General features: G+C 43.6%; 1 protein-coding gene across 2 annotated transcripts in view; it reads left to right on the forward strand.

The window, feature by feature from the left end:
- The window catches only part of adam22 (ADAM metallopeptidase domain 22), a 472,931-nt gene that overhangs the window by 223,608 nt on the left and 227,886 nt on the right, over positions 1-21,437 (forward strand). For both annotated transcript variants that reach the window (XM_070881347.1, XM_070881348.1), the window contains exon 5: positions 3,816-3,898. In XM_070881347.1, coding sequence (XP_070737448.1) covers positions 3,816-3,898 — 83 coding nt within the window. The remainder of the gene's footprint in view (positions 1-3,815; positions 3,899-21,437) is intronic.

The raw sequence follows: 21,437 nt of genomic DNA on the forward strand, positions 1-21,437 counted from the left end.
AGTCGTTGAGTATATTCAAAACAGTGATTGACAGATTTTTGGATATTAAGTGAATCAAGGGATATGGGGATAGTGCAGGAAAGTGGAGTTGAGATAGGTCAGCCATGATCTGATTGAATGGCGGAGCAGGCTTGAGGGGCTGAATGGCCTACTCCTGCTAATTCTTCTGTTCTTATGTATCAGTGGCTGGTACCCTTTCCTCTGAGGCAGAAGGTCATGAGATCAAGCTCGACTGTAGAGTAGTAGGCACATAGTTTAGGCCGACACTCCAGTGCAGTACTGAGCGAGTGTTGCACCGTCAAAGATGCCAACTTTCAGATGAGATATTAAATCAGGGCTCCATCTGCCCTCTCAGTTGGAGATAAAAGATCCCATGGCACTATTCCTGGCGTCCTGGCCAACATTTATCCCTCAACCAACCTTACTGAAACAGAGAACACCTCATTGCTGTTCGTGGGAGCTTACTGTGCGCAAATTGGCTGCTGCGTTTCCCTAAATTACAACTGTGATTACACTTCGTTAAGTACTTCACAGGCTGTGAATTGTTTAGGATGCCCTGAAATGTGAAAGGTGCTAAATAAATGCAAGTTATTTCTTCTTTGTGGACAAGTGAGGGGAAGGAACCTCCAAAAAGGTCTTGCCTCCAAAATGCATCTATCGAATGTTACAGATCCAAAACAATATTCAAGAACGGCAGTGATTTCAACATGCACTCTCTGAACTGGGATGGAAGCCAGCTGTGGTGGCTGGGGATCTTTTTGACAGACAAGACACAAGCTTTATATGGCTACAAAAATTTATGACAAAATTGGATCTTCAGTCCCAGATTGCTCCACATTTAGTTTGAAAGAGTAACCTTTAAATGCCCGAGCCTTCAGCCAACGCTTCCAAATCCCAGTTGTCTCCTCTCTAAATACTCTATCGTTCAGTCCAGCCTTCTTGTAAATCATTCACTGCTCAGTTGTCTCTAAATCTGCTATCGCTCATTCAGTCTCTGCCCGAAGTTATTTACTGCTATGAAATGTTCACCAACAATGCTGCCTGTTACTGCACTGCCAGTTAACCACTTATTATTTTCATACCAGAAAGTCTGAAATTCCTCGATGCCTTCCTGTCTTTCCTTAGGGCTGCTGTAAACCTTTGTTGTTTCAGAATTTTACCCTTCTCTTCTCGAGATCTGAGAGAAAAACCCTTCTATTGAAGCAATATCTTTGCCCGTTTTCTCTGACATTTTGTAAGCAAGTCCTCAGCTAAAATCCCAGAATTCTTAACTCTGCACAGCTCCTCCCTAGGCAATCTGAGTTTGCCTATCCAAGCTATCTTGTTACAGTGGCTATGGGCCCTTCTCCCATGTGCAGTGTCCTTCCTTAATCTGAATGCACTTGCTGTACATTGCCTACTTGCCAAAGTCACGATATAATGGGCATCATGTCATGTGTGCAGTGGGAAAGGAGATAACATTTCTGATCAGTGCATCAGTTGCCACTGTGCTGCATATATGGGGAGAAGAGTGCCTGCTATTGCAGTGATGGTGGGACAGAACTGTATGCATAATAAGTGAGCATAGAGGTAATTTTGCCAACCACTCAGTGCCATTGTTATGTTGCAACTTTGCTGCAGGTGATCAGCTCTGCCCAGCTGACCTGTGGCAAGCTGAGGCAGTCGTCCTGCTTAAGTGTTAAGTTGGTGTGCCAAAGGCTGCAGAATGGTGTGTGGCCTGCTGATCTCTGTCGTACATTCTGTCAGTGAGCAAAGGCCACCAAATTAGCATTTTCATTAAAATTTCTGAATTATTGAAAATACTAAGAACACTGCACAAAAAGGTAGTGTAACCATTGTTTTTTTTAAAAAAAAAAACAACTTTAAAAACTGTAAGAGCTCCCACGTTCACAAAACTTACCTTCCATTCAAAGAAAAAAGAGCAATTCCAGCACAAGTCTTGGGGAATTGTGGGTGGTGTACATTTAAATATTTTTGAAACAAATCCGGGTACTTGGTGACGCTTGCACATCAAATGGATGCAAGCACTTTAGCTCACTTGAAAGGAAGAGCATGAATTTCAGCCCTGAGAAAAATTGGCACTTTTAATTCTCCGCTTGTGCATCGACTGTCCTGGCACACCGGACTGGGGAATTGGCCCATTAGTGTGTAACAGTGTAAGGTGATGCATACTGGAACATGATGTGTGTGCCCTCAACAGATGCGTGTCCATTGGAAAAAGTGGACAACAGATTGGGTGTGCTATTTGGTCATTTGCTGAGAATCTCATTATAACCAAAGATGACTGAGAGAAGGCATCATTAAAAAATTTTAAAGACTCAAATGACCATATAATAAAGCTGTTTATTCAATTCAAATTCTGGCCACAATGCTAAATTGAAGATGTGACGAGTGATTAGGAGATTTTGTTTTCTGATTCGTAAATCCCCATCAAAAGCAGGTATTGCATCAACTAAGTCATTTAAAAAGGATCTGGTTGGGTATCTGTCTAGCAAAGGACCGAAAGCTATAAAAATAATAATATAGACAATGATTCAACAATATATGTAACACTGTGGCTGTAGTTCTATTGGAATAATGAGAATATCAATTGGTCATTGTTGAAGAATGTAGATTGTAATATTACTTCACCATACTGCACTTTTTCTCAGATTATCGTACTGGATCAAGAAAAAGTAGTTTTGTCTTTTTAGCAGTTTTACCTGTGGTTATTTATGCCATTGGAGAAGCTTAAATGGGTTCAGTAGAATGTGCAATCTGGAAAGAACAGACTTAATAAGAGATGCTGGTCTTTGCTTGTTTTATACTTTCCTAAACCTTGAATTGATATCGAGGGACCAAAAGTACAAATGCTTAACAGGCTCGTCAAAATTCCCCTCCTTTTTAAAGCCGAGGTGTGAAGCCATTTATTTTAAATGTGTTCGTATGTCCCGTGGTATAATTTCTAGGCCTCGGAAGATTGTTCTAAACACCCGTAGCACTGTGCTGCATGCTTAAAATTTCATGGCCAATGCTTATATTTTTAATGATATAAATGTGTTGCCTTTGTGCATATACCCTGTCTTTGTGCTCAGACGGAGGGACATTCTGGGCTGTTTCCATTTTAATAACAAGTCCTCGGTGCTTTCTTTATTAGCTGATATGAGCTGCGCCTTGCAGATTCTCTCTGTTGTTTTATTCTCTTTTTCCCAAGTAGAGCAATCCTGTTAGCTGATGAGTTCCAACCAGCACCGAGTCCAAACACATAGGTATCTAATAGCTGTTCCTGCAGCTACCGGGAAAGTAGTCTTTTTGCTATAAAAACAACACTACCTGAATATAGCTGGTTATGATATATGTCAAACTGTGATATAGATTAATTTGGGAAGATACAGCCAGAAAATCTATTTTTCTTTATTGACTAATTGCCCTTGAGAAGATGGTGGTGAGCCGCCGTCTTGAACTGCTGAGTTGTACAACTGTTATTTCAGAGGGCAGTTAAGAAGCCCACCACATTGCTGTGGGTCTGAGTCACATAGGTCAGACCGGGTAAGGATGGCAGATTTCCTTCCCTCGTGAATCTGCCAATCCTGAACTGAATTAAAATTCTCCAGCTGCTGGGTGGGATTTTAACTCGTGTCTCTAGATCATTAGTTCAGGCCTCAGATTACTAGTCTAGTAACATAACCACTATGCTACCGTACCCACTGTACCTACTATAAGAATATTGTCACTTCTGTAATTCAGCACTTTAGTGTTGATACTGATGGTATGCAATGAAATCTCCAAATGTACAGTGCATGATGCATAGTGACACTGATTCATTTTAATTACAGGGTGGAGAACACTGTTATTATCACGGAAAAATCCAAGGAAATGCAGAATCTTCTGTGGCCCTTTCCACATGTTATGGACTACAGTAAGTTGCAAGACATTTAGAATTTTCATATTTAATGTTTTAAGATTGCCTTGGAGTATATAGAAATTACCGCACAGAAACAGTGATGGGATTTCCATTTTAAAATTGTGTTTTTATTCAGCTTTTCCTTGTATGGTGAGGAGAGGGATCGGGAGATATTCTGATCCTTGATTTCTGCTCTGATGAATTGGGAGGCTGTTGAAGTTATTTGTTCCTATCCTGGCTTCTATTTTCCTTTAGTATGCAGATAAAGTCTTGGCTGCTGAGATCCGTTACTTCATTAACAACCACTGGATAAGTCGCTGTAGACCGGAAAAACTAGTCAGAGCTTGGGCAGAAAAGTTGGAGGAAAATTGGCAAAATAGATCAATTACTGGACTCTTGCAGGGATCTGTAATGGACTCTCTACTGGTTATACTGGGGGTGAATTTTCTGGTGGGGTTCTTCCGATTGTCCGCTGAAACCGCATCTGAAAAGCTGCACAAACCCCGGAAACATGGCGTAAGCACAATTTACACCATTTTTCCAGGGGTTCCATGGCTTTTCTGCTGGACTTGCAGTGGAAAATCATGAGAATCCCTGTGGAATTTTTGAGGTACATCTTGTCTAATTTCAAATAATGAGGCCATGTGAGTCGCCTTCCAATCCTTAAAATGTTTTCCTCAATGGAGCGCGCTTATAAAAATGTCAGCTAAAGCTCAATTAATTTCAGTCCCATGGGTGCAAGTTAACACTCAGTCTATTTTAAGAACAGATAACAATTTTAGAACCACATCCATCATTATGGCTAATGCCCACATTGAAACACGTAGAAATCTGTGAACATTTTGTAGAAACCATCTAGTCACTGTGCCATAAAAAATGACATCACTTTTCCATTATATCGTATGAATGACACTTTAATGAATGATGATGGATCACACATTTAAAAAAAAAAGATAAAATTGAAAGAATTTGAAATGACCAGAGTTGTGTTTTGTAGGTTTTACTGTAGTTTAAACTCAGAAAGCAGGAGATTTATAAATTGGAAGAAGAGAAAAAAAATCATCATATGCATGTTTGAAGATCGAAAAATTCTCTTCCAACTACATTGACCAAAAGTATGTCTAAGATTTTATTGGCACGATAGTGAATACTGATAAAGCTCTGAATATTCTCAATACATTGCAATACAAAAGCAGTGCTGTTCTTGCAAGTGATAGATTACAAAGGGTTCATTGTAAAGGTTCAGAGATTTAAAAATGAATCTACTACTGCACATAGCTGGTATTCATATTTACGACGTTATCATTATGTTTCTCCAAACAAAATCTTATAACTATGCTTTTAGGGAATGTTAACTAAAATGAATTTTTAAAATGTTCTTCTTTCCTTCACCCAAGCTACAAATTTGCACATAGTGCCACTGATCTCACTGTAAAATACAATTACATTTCATGAGCACGAACAGTGCAAACCCTGAAAACAAATAGGATTACATACAACATTTTCAAACAAAATAAAGCCAAGACTTTCTGGAAGATTTTTTTTTGTGTGTCAGCTGCTGTAGAAGTTGTTATGAAAGATAACGCCACAGCCTCAATGACTCATCTTGTGAATAAACATTCTGCTGTAACTAAGCATTCTGAGAAATGCAGCAGATTTATTTTGATGTGCTATGTATACATTGTTAATCATTTTCTACACTAAATTTTAGCTACAATTTAAAAATTAAACATTGGCAATGATTGAATTAACGATCTGCAATTGCAATCTTAAGGATTTCTGTTCAGTTTTTTTTTAATGCAGTATGTTAATTAGACAGCGAACCTTGGGATACTAGTTGGAGAAGTTACTGAATACATCACTGTGAGGGAGCTGAATTAACACCAGTAGATACAGTTATTAACCCAGGATACTTCACAAAGCTTGGCATTTCAACCACATATGGTGATTCAGCTCCTTCACACTCTGGTACAATGTCTTGCCTAAGACAGTTCACTAAATGATGTAATCAGCAGTCATTGTTTACATAAAGAGGATCGATTCAGTGGCACTGTGCATAGGGAGAGCAGGTGCACAACTGGCGCAGAGAGAGGGAGATGAGACTCTACAGCAATTTCCTACTCGGCTGCAATTTATCGCTCTTCTGCATTTAGTGAACTCAAGTTCTTTTGCTTATTTTGTGCCTGAACCTCACAACGATTCCAGATTTGATGCAAAAAATATTTTAATGTATTTGTTTAGTGTACGGAGACATGGCGTACTATTTTGGCCATCTTAGAGCATTGTCATCACTGGCATGCAAAGTGTTATATATGTGGACTTGTATTTACTTTATACATCCACCAATGGGCTCATTCCCCGGAGTCCCAAGGGATCCCATAATCCCTTGGGAGCACAGGTATTTAAGAAGGTTTCACAGGTTGGAGAGGCACTCTGGAGACCTGCAATAAAATACTACGGTCACACTTTATTTTGAGCTCACAGTGTTCAGTCTGACTCTTTCTCCATACACAACAATTGGCGAAGAGATACAGATAGCGAACCCAAAGATGCAGAGAACAGTGGGCATCCTGGAGAAATTTTCGGAGGGAGATGATTGGGAAACTTTTGTGGAGCGACTCGACCAATACTTCGTGACCAACGAGCTAGATGGGGAAGAGAGCGCTGCCAAACAAAGGGCGATCGTCCTCACCGTCTGTGGGGCACCAACATATGGCCTCATGAAGAATCTGCTCACTCCAGCGAAACCCACGGAGAAATCGTACAATGATTTTTGCACACTGGTCCGAGAGCATTTGAACCCCCGAAGGAAAACATTCTGATGGCGAGGTACCGGTTCTACACCTACAAACGGTCTGAAGGCCAGGAAGTGGCGAGTTATGTCGCCGAACTAAGACACCTTGCTGGACGTTGCGAATTTGAAGGACATTTGGAGCACATGCTCAGAGACTTTTTCGTCCTTGGCATTGGCCACGAAACCATACTTCGCAAACTTTTGACTGTAGCGACCCCAACCTTGAGTAAGGACATAGCGATTGCCCAGTCATTCATTGCCACCTGTGACAATACTAAGCAAATCTCTCAGCACACAAGTACTGTTACAAGTACTGTGAACAAAGTGATCTTGTTTTTGAATCGTAACGTACAGGGCAGATCACACATACTTGCAGCTACACGTCCGCAGATGTCTGAGTCCACCATCAAGGGTGATGAATGCAAGGCCATTAACACCTTGTTGGTGCTGCGGGGTGATCATCGTTTCCATTCATGCCGATTCAAAGGATACGTTTGCAAGGGCTATGGAACAATGGGACACCTCTAATGAGTGTGCAGGCAAGCTGCTAAGCCTCTTCAACCTACAAACCACCATGTTGCAGAGGAGGACAGATCCACGGAGGATCACTATGAACCAGTGCCTCAGATAGAGGAGGTAGAGCTACATGGGGTGCACACATTCACCATGAATTGTCCCCCGATAATGCTGAATGTTGAACTAAATAGACTCCCGGTATCAATGGAGCTGGGCATGAGCCAGTCCATCATGGGCAAAAAGACTTTAGAAAGGTTGTGGTGCAACAAGGCCTCAAGGCCAGTCTTTATTCCAGTTCGCACAAAACTAAGAACTTAGATGAAGGAACTGATTCCTGTAATTGGCAGTGCTACCGTAAAGGTCTCCTACGATGGAGCGGTGCACAAGCTACCACTCTGAGTGGTACCGGGCGATGGTCCCACACTGCTCGGCAGGAGCTGGCTGGGAAAGATACGCCGGAACTGGGACGACGCCGGAACTGGTATCGCCCGCTGATGACACTTCTTGTGCCCAGGTCTTAAACAAATTTCCTTCGCTGTTCGAACCAGACATCGGGAAATTCCAAGGAGCAAAAGTGCAGATCCACCTAATTCTGAGGGCGCGACCCATCCATCACAAGGCGAGAGCAGTACCGTACATGATGAGAGAAAGGGTAGAGATTGCACTAGACTGGCTGCAACACCGATCGAGTTCAGCGAGTAGGCCAGTCCTATTGTCCCAGTCCTCAAGGGAGACGGCACCGTCAGAATCTGTGGCGATTACAAAGTAACTATCAATCGTTTCTCCCTGCAGGACCATAACCACTACCAAAAGCCGACGACCTCTTTGCAACGCTGGCGGAGGAAAGACGTTCACGAAGCTGGATCTGACTCCAGCCTACATGATGCAGGAACTGGAGGAATCATCGAAGGCATCAACATGCACAAAGATCTTTTTGTTTTTAACAGATGACAGTTTGGGATCCGATCAGTGGCGGCGATATTCCAGAGAGACATGGAAAGTTTATTGAAGTCAGTCCCGCACGCCGTGGTCTTCCAGGACGACATCTTGGTCACAGGATGGAACGCAATCGAGCACCTGCAGAACCTGGAGGAGGTTCTTATTCGACTCAACCGCATGGGGCTCAGGTTAAAATGCTCGAAGTGCGTTTTCCTGGTGCCTGAAGTGGAGTTCTTGGGAAAGAGGATTGCGGCGGACGGCATCAGGCCCACCAACGCAAAGACGGAGGCAATCGAGAACGCACCTAGGCCACAGAATGTGACGGAGCTGCGGTCATTTCTGGGACTCTTGAACTACTTTGGTGACTTCTTACTGGGTCTCAGCACACTGCTTGAACCACTACATGTCTTACTACAAAAAGGGGGCGAATGGGTTTGGGGCAAAAGCCAAGAAAATGCCTTCGTAAAAGCGAGAAAATTGTTATACTCAAACAAATTGCTTGTGTTGTATGTTCCATGTAAGCATCTGGTACTAGCATGTGATGCGTTGTCATATGGCGTCGGGTGTGTATTACAACAAGCTAATGATTTTGGGAGACTGCAACCGGTTGCTTATGCATCCAGGAGTCTGTCTAAGGCCGAGAGAGCCTACAGCATGATTGAAAAAGAAGCGTTAGCATGTGTCTATGGGGTAAAGAAAATGCATCAATACCTGTTTGGGCTAAAATTAGAATTGGAAACTGACCATAAGCCACTTATATCCCTGTTTTCTGAGAGTAAAGGGATAAATACCAACGCATTGACCCGAATCCAGAGATGGGCGCTCACGTTGTCCGTATACAACTATGCCATCCGCCACGGGCCAGGCACAGAAAACTGTGCCGATGCTCTCAATAGACTGCCATTGCCCACCACGGGTGGAAAAGGCGCAGCCCGCAGATCTAGCCATAGTTATGGAAGAATTTGAGAGTGAATAATCACCCATCACTGCCCGGCAGATCAAAACCTGGACAAGCCAGGACCCTTTATTATCTCTAGTCAAAAGCTGTGTGCTTCACAGGAGCTGGTCCAGTGTCCCAGTGGAAATGCAGGAAGAGATAAAGCCGTTCCAGCGGCGCAAAAATGAAATGTCTATACAGGCAGACTGCCTTCTGTGGGGGAATCGAGTAGTGGTCCCCAAGAAGGGCAGAGACACCTTCATCAATGATCTCCACAGTACCCACCCAGACATCGTAATAATGAAAGCGATAGCCAGATCCCACATGTGGTGGCCTGGTATCGATGCAGATTTAGAGTCCTGCATTCACAGATGTAATACATGCTCGCAGTTAAGCAATGTACCCAGGGAGGCGCCGCTAAGTTTATGGTCTTGGCCTTTGTTAGCGCGAATGTACCCTCCAAGAATCACTCGTCACTCAGGGTCGGTCCATACATTAAAACGGTTTATTACGCTGGCGGGGAGATGAAGCAACTGGTGCGTCCAGGTACCTCTCTCCGCCGAGCAAAGGGTGTCATGGATTTTTGTGTGTTTTACAACAGTTTACTACAGTTACATCAGCCCATTTCGGCCAGACGCTATCCAATCATATTGATTCTAGATTACATATAGATTCAAATAGACCAATAGAAGTGGTCTCTAAACATTTAGGTGACTGCGTGATTGCCTCATGTGTTGCTAAGGGTAATAGACCAATAGAAGTTGTCTCTAACCATTATGTAACTGCGAGATTGTCTCCTGTGTTACTAAGGATTATTCATGGTCTTGTGACATGGTCTGGGCCCCCCTCTTATCATACTGTCCTTGGGTGCTGTCTTTGGGCAGTCTCGTTATCTTAGTCCTATTACAGAGTCGTATTGTTCTAACATGGACCAGGACATCTTATCTAAGGCCTATTAGCCCGCTGATTGGGACCATCTGCGAAGTTCATGTATATCCCTGCGTGAGAAACACAGCCATTATCAGTACCTAAGAATGCAGTCTCTTTCCTGCTGGCTGAAATCCGTTGGGGCTTTGCTAAACCACGAGCAGCCACCTTTATACATTTTACACACGCATTTAATACTACAGTTATGCTACAGGTCCCGTTTCCTAGGGGAAAATCTTTTCTCTCTAACAATCCCACCCTTTCGATCAAGGGGCTAGCCCTAGCCCGCTGAAACCGACACTAATTTATATTATGTTATGCTTTTGTATCACCCGGTACTCCCTGCTTCGACGTGCTGGCCAGTCACGCGATTTCAGGAGTCCCAGTTGTTTAGATCAAATTAATATAGTTCAAATCACCCCTTTCGCCTGTTACGCGAACTTCCTTGCTTATCTGACCTCTGGTGTTAAACCTCCGTTGTTGTGCATAATATCTGCAGGACTGGCAAGCCATGGCTCCCCATGCTAATGCTAGGACTAGCTGCATGGGGAATAGGGGCCTGTTCTGGCTCGTCATAGTCCTGCAGGTGATCATGGAGCTGATCAGTGGCGTCAATCATCTTGGTACCTCGCTGTCTAACTTGGATAATGCGGACTTGCCCTATAACAACGGGTCATAGAGGTGTAAAGCAGAAGTTTGTTTGCGGGATCTGGCATTGCAAGCCGTTATACTGATATGAATGTTCCGTGGTGGAGATATAGTATCTCCCTTTGCCTCCGTACCCGGCCCGAGCAAAATGTGTAGGGGCAGGTACTATTTCCAAAATGCATCCATCGGTTCGATTAAAACCACACTCATCTAATTCTCCCTGTCGCACCGGGTGGGGGCACACCGTGATCTCGCCCCTTTGTTTGCACCCTGTCAGGGAGACGCCGTATAGCGTGTTATCTCTACGGATAGCGGAGTCTGCGTTTAAGAAGTAACGGAGGCAGGCATTGTCCCGTACAACACCAATATTCTCCAGTTGATAAAGGGGAAATGGACCTGAGTCTTGTGTGACTATAGGGATCATCAAGACAATCCCCACTCCCGCAGCTGTGCCCATCTGGCAGTTTGGGATCGCTGGGTATACTCTGGTTAGTCCCTTCAGATTGCATTAATGCAGTGTCCCCTTCAGCTTGGCTAGCTGAGCCAGATGTGAGCTGTCTATCCAGTCTGGTACCTCCCCGCTTTCGATCTGATTAAGGTGGTGTCGTATCTGTCCTACCATCCACGAACCATAAGCATGACAGAGTTGCCCTTGTCGGAGCTTTCCGGCATCTTCCTTTTCTCTGGCAATTAATTGTTTTGGCATGTGTCTTGATTATTGAAATTCCATCTAACTGTATCGCTATGCCTTCCCTTCCTAAGTCGGCTTGGTCTTTCTGATTCTGCTCTGCCCGCTCTAACAGTTCCCTCATGGCCTCTTCAAGTTGTTCCACCTTTTCATTCAGCCCTTGTATATCCAGTGAGTTTACTATGGAGGTCCCGGTATTAAAGCCGGTAGCAGCGTCATTAATTATTCCCCTCTTATACCTATGCATCTGCTCTTGCTTTCGGAACCTACTGACACCCATGGCATTGGCAGCCTGCTGCATTACTGTCATGTGTTCAACCAGCATTACAATCCATGTATATCATCTGACCTAAGTTGTACACTGTGAGAACAATGACCACTAGGTGGTGAACTTGTGGGAGACACGCCTAACCTGGACCTTCAGATATAAAAGGGGACGCTCCACCCACTTCCATCACTTAAGTGCTATGGAATAAAGGACAGGTCACAGACTGACCTCAAGCATGGGCCTCGTGTGCATTTACACTGTAAAGTAAGCACGTATCAATTACAACCTTACTTAGTACACTATACATCTTCCTTGCCGGTTCTGTACAATACTCCGGCATTTGTATGCCTGAAATATTGATCAGAACAGACACAATTTCATGCTTAACATTATGTGTTAAAATAAGTTCTGTCCGTGCTCCAGTCCTTGGCTGCTGGGATACATATTCCATCAATTAAATTAAACAAGATCCCATAGTTCGGGTAAGTGTGTCTTTCCTGCATTTGCTGCAACCCCCGTAGTCCATCCAGGTTATCTGATGCTTGTATGAGTGTCGAGATCCCTAGTATCATGCTGCTGAGCTGAAGTGGCCACTGTGATTCCATCTCGGTGGGTGTTTTATCTGCAAATTTTAAACAGATCCTGTTCGTCACTAGGTGTTTGGTTCTGGTCTGCTCATTTTTTATCCATGCATGTCGAGGTCACTCTGTGAAATCGGAGGTAAGGGTTAGGTTGGGTTTGTGGACTCCCCACCGTGGGGTACATTGGCTCTATTGCCTTAGGTAATGGTGCTATGGTTGCGCACTGCGCTATCTGTCTGGTCCTGTTTTTTTTAATCTCTTCCAGCTTATATTGGCTTTTAACTCTTGAATTTGTTTTATTTGTATCAGGGGAGTATTATTACATAGGCTAGTTCTGTTTTATTTTTATTCTGACTATCCCACCATTTCCTCTGTATGTCAGGTAAGTCTTTATTTTATTAAGAAATCCAAATTAATAATGTCCAGTATAAAACAGCTGTGAATGGAAAGGGTTAACTCCTTTACAGGTTTGTAAGAAGGCCTGATGTCATTACGTGACTTTGCGTAATCATCCGACAATTTTTTTTTTAAGTCTTTGTGCCTTCAAAACTTGCTTAGAAATTAGGAATCCGTTAAAACAGCAGAAATCATTAGTAAAGCCGTCACAATAAAAGTCTTATCAGGAAAGACAGCATTTTAGATTAATCTCCAATTTTTCTAAACTTCTAATTCAAGTACTTGCCAGAGATTTTTTTTAATTGATTTAAAACGAGACCACACATTTTTAATAGCTATTTTGTTTACTGAAATCCAATTTTCACACAAGCTATATACATTCCAACATTTTGGGGTTTTTTACGGTCCCATTCACTGGGCAAATTCCCATTTTTTTTTCTTTCTGTGCTGAGTTCGCATAGCTTAGATCTTTTCTCCTCGTTATTTTCTAAACCCTCCTGCTTGTTTAGACTGTTCGGGGCTTTTCTTGATAAACATCGTCTATTTTGGAAATCTTTTCAAACTGCAGTGAAACCTTCTCGTAATTTAAAATCATTATCAATGGAGAGTGTCTTTTACTTCTTCCAAAAAAATTTTCAATTGAACCAATATCTTTTTCACAGCCAATATCAACTAGTATTTAGTAAATTATGTCTTTTTCCATTGCAAACACTTTTTTTCCGGATCTCCTTTCTTCAAATTAGGTTTTGTATTTTACACAGAGGGCTCGTGTCTCGGTAAATTTGTTAATTTAAAATCATCAGACAATCGAAGATTCGTTCAATTTGTTTTCTTTCAAGGCTGCGTCTTTATCTTTTTTTGTCTTTTCCATAACTAGAACGGAGTCTAGCACGTAGGCTTTGAGAGCTGCTTTTCGTTATCTCAAATGTTCCAGTTTCAAGGCCATTACAATGTCCTTTTTTCTAAACTGCCAAAGCTTGTCGTTTTAACATCAGATTTAATTTAATATATATTTTTAGTTTGAATCTATCTCAGTATTTTGCTGTGCCTTCTCTTAATATCTCAAAATCCCAATTCAAATTTTGTAATGCCAATCTTTTATTTAAAACTCTTTTTACTGAGCTAGAAGCTTTCGCGTCAAGGTTTTACACAAAGGAAAATGGGAGCGTACTTCCTCAGCCCGCAACCTCGAGAGACCCTTCGCAGGCCTTTTTATTTTTGAAGGCATTCTTTATCTCATTCCCAGACTAAATTTATGTCTTTCAACCCAATGTAATCAATGATTGCGGGTTTTCTTTCCACAAGTAAGTGAGCGTGTCAAATGAATTTTTTTTTAAACCACCGGGACCATGTATTTTTTATCTTTTGCTCAACAAACCTATATCCTTTGGGCATTTCCTAGCTCCGTAACTATCATCCAAATAAATCCACACCTGCGTTTCTAACTTAAAACTTCCTACATACAGGACAACACGACAAAGGGTTTAAAAAAAACTTTCACTCTGTCTGAAAAAGTGGGTGGAGCTAGAAACAAACAGACAGCTCCACCACTTTTCCAAACGGGCTTTCAGACACATGAAAAATTCATTCCGCAGTCAAAAAAATCACACAAGCACTCTCACTCAAAGACAGACATTCACAAAAGTCTCTCTTCGTTCAACAAAGCTTATTATTTGGCCGGCTCTCTTTTTTTTTTTGAATCCATACATGACTTAAGATTTTCTTTTATAAATTAATACATGATGATAAATTAATACATGATTGATTTACTTTCTCTGTTAATTTTACGTGGGCTCAAAGAATTAGAACCCAGGCCTTTTCTATTACTTTCTTTTGTTTCTCCGCCAGGTGGCGGGTAAGAGACCTTTCTGGCCCCCACTCGAGTTTTGTTGTTATACTGGCCATGTCTAACTCTCAGAGGTCCGCTATTACCTGCTCGACTTGTAGTCAGACCACCTCACTCCCAGCGGTCCGCTCCTGGCTCGACTTGTAGGAGGCTGTTTCTAACTCGTAAGTTGAGAATAGCTAGAGGTCTAACCCTCAGAGGTCCGCCATTATCTGCTCAACTTGTAGTCAGACTACCTCACTCTGAGGTCCGCACCCAGCTCGACTTGTAGGAGGCTGTTTCGTAGCTATTAAATTTAGTTTAGGTAGCCCGTTAAAGGTTGGGGATGGTTAGAGGTCTAACACTTAGAGGTCCGCTCTCACCAGCTTGACTTGTAGTAGACCGCCCACCTCACTCTGAGGTCAGCACCCAGCTCGACTTGCAGGAGGCTGTTTCTATCCACTGTCAGGTTACGAATCTGCTATTGCACAAACTCGTGCAATTCCTAAAACGCGTGTAAGCAATTGCAATTCCCGCAGTGCTCTATACCCCGCCTACGGCTATCTTCCACCGTTTTGTCTGTATGTTCGACCCTCCTTACAGGTCGGATATTGCGTCGGCCGCCGGACACCGCCTGGTCCCTTCACCCCGGGATTTATTGCTAATACTCACCCGGATTCTCCAGGGGTATCCCAATGGCCTCTGCAATTTCCTGTTCATGACGCCATTGTTAGCGCGAATGTACCCTCCAAGAATTACTCGTCACTCAGGGTCGGTCCATACATTAAAACGGTTTATTACGCTGGCGGGGAGATGAAGCAACTGGTGGATCCAGGTACACCTCTCCGCCGAACAAAGGGTTTCATTGATTTTTATGTGTTTTACAACAGTTTACTACAGTTACATCAGCCCATTTCGGCCGGACACTATCCAATCATATTGATTCTAGATTACATATAGATTCAAATAGACCAATAGAAGTAGTCTCTAAACATTTAGGTGACTGCGTGATTGCCTCATGTGTTGCTAAGGGTAATAGACCAATAGAAGTTGTCTCTAACCATTATGTGACTGCGTGATTGTCTCCTGTGTTACTAAGGATTATTCATGGTCTTGTGACATGGTTTGGGCCCCTCCCCCCCTCTTATCTTACTGTCCTTGGGTGCTGTCTTTGGGCAGTCTCGTTATCTTAGTCCTATTACAGAGTTGTATTGTTCTAACATGGACCAGGACATCTTATCTAAGGCCTGTTAGCCCGCTGATTGAGAATGTGGTGTATGTAGCACACAAATCACTGACTCCACACAGTCTGGTGTAAGTCTAACTGCTGTGACCTTCGTCCTTTATTGTTCAGCTCCAGAGTGCCTCCCAGGTGTGGTGGTCAGCCTTATATAGCCCTTGTTACAGGTACTACCAGGGTTTCCCACCACAGCGCCCTCTGTGGTGTGGCATAGTACTTACAATACATTTAAGGTACTGGGACGATACACACATCATTACATAACAGGAAACATCTGCGAAGTTCATGTATATCCCTGCATGAGAAACACAGCCGTTATCAGTACCTAAGAATGCAGTCTCTTTCCTGCTGGCTGAAATCCTTTGGGGCTTTGCTAAACCACGAGCAGCCATCTTTATATATTTTACACACGCATTTAATACTACAGTTATGCTACAGGTGCCGTTGTCCTTGGGGAAAATCTTTTCTCTATAACAGCCTTCCAAGCCATGGTCTAAGGTACATGTCGACTATGCAGGCCCGTTCTTGGGTAAAATGTTCCTCGTGGTTGTAGACGCGTACGCCAAGTGGATTGAATGTGAGATAATGTCGGCTAGCACGTCTGCTGCCACCACTGAAAGCCTGCGGGCCATGTTTGCCACACATGGCTTACCCAATGTCCTGGTGAGCGACAACGGGTCACGTTTTACCAGTGCTGAGTTCAAAGAATTCATGACCCGTAATGGGATCAAACAGGTCACATCTGCCCCGTTTAAATCAGCGTCCAATGGTCAGGCAGAGAGAGCAGTGCAAACCATCAAGCAAGGCTTGAAGAAGGTAACTGAAGGCTCACTGCAGACTCGCCTATCCCGAGTCCTGCTTAGCTACCGCATGAGACCCCACTCACTCACTGGGATCCCACCTGTTGAACTGCTCATAAAAAGAGCACTTAAGACAAGGCTCTCGTTACTTCACCCTGATCTACATGAACAGGTAGAGAGCAGGCGGCTTCAACAAAGTGCATACCATGATAGCACAAATGTGTCACGTGAGATTGAAATCAATGATCCTGTATTTGTATTAAAATATGGACAAGGTCCCAAGTAGCTTCCCGACACTGTCATGGCCAAAGAGGGGAGCAGGGTGTTTCAGGTCAAACTTTAAAATGGACTCATTCACCAGAAACACTTGGACCAAATCAAACTCAGATTCACGGACTACCCCGAGCAACTCACCTTGGACCCTACCTTTTTGGTCCCCCAACACACACATCAGTGGCAACCGACACCACGGTTGACCACGAAGCAGAACCCATCATCCACAGCAGCCCTGCAGGGCCCAACACACCAAGCAGCCCAGCAAGGCCAGCTGCACAGCAGCCCAGCGAGGGCCCAACAAATGATTCAACAACACCAGTTTTCACACCGAGACGATCAACCAGGGCAAGAAGGGGACCAGATTCACTAGCATTGTAAATAGTTACACTATTGACTTTGTGGGGGAATGTTATATATGTGGACTTGTATTTACTCTGTACAGCCACCAGAGGGCTCATTCCCCGGAGTCCCAAGGGATCCCATAACCCCTTGGGAGCACAGGTATTTAAGAAGGCTTCACAGGTTGGAGAGGAACTCTGGAGACTTGCAATAAAAAACGAAGGTCACACTTTACTTTGAGCTGACAGTATTCAGTCTGACTCTTTCTCCATACACAACACAAAGCATATAGTTTAGTTAGCGGGTATGATTCAGTAATGTGGGAGATGGTTTGTACTTGTCCTCCAGGATGTTTGTCATCAATATGAAGACCCAATAGGTGAAGATTTGAGGTGCACTGTTCTTGTTCAGTTCGTAAGCGGTTGAGAAACGCCCAACTATGACGTGACAAGATTAAATGCAGTATCTCCAAATTTGCGGATGATACTAAGTTGGGTGGCAGTGTGAGCTGCGAGGAGGATGCTATTAGGCTGCAGAGTGACTTGGATAGGTTAGGTGAGTGGGCAAATGCATGGCAGATGAAGTATAATGTGGATAAATGTGAGGTTATCCACTTTGGTGGTAAAAACAGAGAGACAGACTATTATCTGAATGGTGACAGATTAGGAAAAGGGAAGGTGCAACGAGACCTGGGTGTCATGGTACATCAGTCATTGAAGGTTGGCATGCAGGTACAGCAGGCGGTTAAGAAAGCAAATGGCATGTTGGCCTTCATAGCGAGGGGATTTGAATACAGGGGCAGGGAGGTGTTGCTACAGTTGTACAGGGCCTTGGTGAGGCCACACCTGGAGTATTGTGTACAGTTTTGGTCTCCTAACTTGAGGAAGGACATTCTTGCTATTGAGGGAGTGCAGCGAAGGTTCACCAGACTGATTCCCGGGATGGCGGGACTGACCTATCAAGAAAGATTGGATCAATTGGGCTTGTATTCACTGGAGTTCAGAAGAATGAGAGGGGACCTCATAGAAACGTTTAAAATTCTGACGGGTTTAGACAGGTTAGATGCAGAAAGAATGTTCCCAATGTTGGGGAGGTCCAGAACCAGGGGTCACAGTCTGAGGATAAGGGGTAAGCCATTTAGGACCGAGATGAGGAGAAACTTCTTCACCCAGAGAGTGGTGAACCTGTGGAATTCTCTACCACAGAAAGTAGTTGAGGCCAATTCACTAAATATATTCAAAAGGGAGTTAGATGAAGTCCTTACTACTCGGGGGATCAAGGGTTATGGCGAGAAAGCAGGAAGGGGGTACTGAAGTTTCATGTTCAGCCATGAACTCATTGAATGGCGGTGCAGGCTAGAAGGGCTGAATGGCCTGCTCCTGCACCTATTTTCTATGTTTCTATGTTTCTATGTTTCTAATCCTGTTAGACAGTCAGCGATGATGTGGGACACTAAGCTGGGTGGCAGTGCGAGCTGTGAGGAGGACGCTAAGAAGCTGCAGGGTGACTTGGACAGGTTAGGTGAGTGGGCAAACGCATGGCAGATGCAGTATAATGTGGATAAATGTGAGGTTATCCACTTTGGTGGCAAAAACACGAAGGCAGAATATTATCTGAATGACGGCAGATTAGGAAAAGGGGAGGTGCAACGAGACCTGGATATCATGGTACATCAGTCATTGAAAGTTGGCATGCAGGTACAGCAGGTGGTGAAGAAGGCAAATAGTACGTTGCCCTTCATAGCTAGGGGATTTGAGTATATGCACAGGGAGGTCTTACTGCAGTTGTACAGGGCCTTAGTGAGGCCTCACCTGGAATATTGTGTTCAGTTTTGGTCTCCTAATCTGAGGAAGGATGTTCTTGCTATTGAGGGAGTGCAGCGAAGGTTCACCAGTCTGATTCCCAGAATGGCAGGGACTGACGTATGAGGAGTAACTGGATCGACTGGGCCTGTATTCACTGGAGTTTAGAAGGATGAGAGGGGATCTCATAGAAACATAAAATTCTGACGGGACTGGACAGGTTAGATGCAGGAAGAATGTTCCCACTGTTGGGGAAGTCCAGAACCAGGGGGCATAGTCTAAGGATAAGTGGTAACCCATTTAGGACTGAGATGAGGAGAAACTTCTTCACTCAGAGAGTTGTTAACCTGTGGCATTCTCTACCGCAGAGAGTTGTTGATGCCAGTTCATTGGATATATTCAAGAGGGAGTTAGATATGGCCCTTACGGATAAAGGGATCAAGGGGTATAGAGCGAAAGCAGGAATGGGGTACTGAGGTGAATGATGAGCCATGATCTTATTGAATGGTGGTGCACGCTCGAAGGGCCGAATGGCCTACTCCTGCACCTATTTTCTATGTTTCTATTTATAAGAGCATCTGTACTCTGCACACCTGCAAGTTGGAAGGAAAAAACCCAAAGAAATCAAAAAAAGATTTACCATATTGGGTGTCTCAACCGAACAAATCAGAGTGAATTAGCATCGTGATTTAGATAAACACTCAGTGCGGTTTTGTGGTATTTGTGCCAGGTTTGCTATTTTTGTGTGTTTGTCTCTTTGGAGCCAGGAACACTGCATGGGAGAAGCAGTTCTAAAATTGCAACAGGCTTTGTATTTTTCTATATAGCCCATACATTAATCAAACCAGTGGTCAGCATTGCCAGTATCTTCCTCTGTCTTTCCCACTGAGTAACATGACACAGCTGTCCAATGTTACTGCTCTGACGCATTTCCCGAAGTACAGAGGATTGCTCATTACTGATGGCACCCTAAAGCCCATTTTGGTTGTCAGTAACTGATTTGTATTTCGGTGCTTTGATATTTGAAAATGAAAGTGTAACTACATTTTTAACTACACATTGCATTGTGTCTGTGTACCCCACGGAGATATGGGTATGGCAGTGACGGAGCTGTAAGGCTGCATGAGGGCTTGATACAGGTGAGCATTAAATATGAAGCTAGTTGACCGGGAATATTTTGTGGTATGGGATCTTGGAGCATTTACTTGGTACATAGTGCTATTGGCTAGCCTTACCAAGCCAGATTCCTTAAAGTGTACCATCTTCTCCCATATCCTAAAGATACTGTAGCAATCATTGAGTCTGACCACCAGCTCCTGCTTGACATATGTGTAGCTGTCCTCTGGGCAAGGTGGCCTTCAGTTCCAAACAAGGCAGTCCTCGTTGGACGCATCTGATGCAGCAGAACATCTACTTGGAAGGCATGGTTCTACCACTTTTCATGTATCCATCTGGAGTTTCTGTCCTCTGTTCTATTGGGTTTTGTCCTGTTGCACTTTTTGTCCATATTTTTCCCACCATGCAGCTTTTGTACAGATTGAAAGGCTGTTGCTGCCTGCACAAGGCGAAAGCTGTGCAGAGAAGGTATAATAATGATATTCATGAACTGCCCTTGCAGAATCCAAAGGGACTAATTGTCTCTGCTGTCACATGATTTGGGCCTCATAGAGTAGACTTTTAACTAGATTTGCAGATTTGGGATCTTGTATCACAAGATAAGTTCAGATGAAGAAGGCCCATCAGCTCATTTGATCTCATGCTACAGATTGCTAACCCTACCCATTTCCCATTCAGCATCTAGCTGTTTCTTCAATGAATCGAATGTCCTGGCAACCTGTTCAGTTGCTGATCACCATTTGTGTAATGAAATAGATCCCGGCAGCTTCACTTCTCTGTACTTTGCCGTCTTTTCTTCTGCCATGGTGTATCAAAGAAAATATCAGGATTTACCTTCTGTACCCTGGCAAGTATTTTGCATACTTTACTAAGATCCTCACTGAGAAATCCCTTTAGTCAGCTAACACCCCTAGGTTTCTTTCAGATTTCTGGGATCCTGCTCCAAAAATAAGGGTGCAGTACGAGCATCACCACATTCATGTGGAGAGCTGAGACAGATGGAAGGGCTCGGAGCAATGCCATTCTCAGTGCCAACAGCCGAGAAGGATTTGACACACGCAGCACTATCAGGAAAGGGTATTAACACCGAGAACAACTTCATCAGTTCTCCCCCCTCCCCCCCCCAATCCCCCCATAGAGAGATCTCTTGGCCAATCAGAGCAAAGTGGATGCTTTGCCATTGTCCTTCAGGCTTGAATGGACCGTCTGGAGAAAACAATGAAAAGCAACTTCTGAGAACTTTGGGATGACATCTTTCAGGGTCTGCAGAATCGAGTTGATACCATCAGGTCTGCCCTCCTGCTGATCAGTGGTTATTCAAAACCAAGACCCAACACAAGTTGTGTGGCTAGACTCCGCCTTCATGATATTGTACAGGTACTCTCTCCTGATGACAGCTGATGTGACCTTGCTAGCCAGGCCCCTGAAATGCTAAATTGTTGCCCCTTCTCTTGAAACATCA

The sequence above is a fragment of the Pristiophorus japonicus genome, chromosome 5 (assembly GCF_044704955.1).
Source record: "Pristiophorus japonicus isolate sPriJap1 chromosome 5, sPriJap1.hap1, whole genome shotgun sequence".
Taxonomy (NCBI): domain Eukaryota; kingdom Metazoa; phylum Chordata; class Chondrichthyes; family Pristiophoridae; genus Pristiophorus; species Pristiophorus japonicus.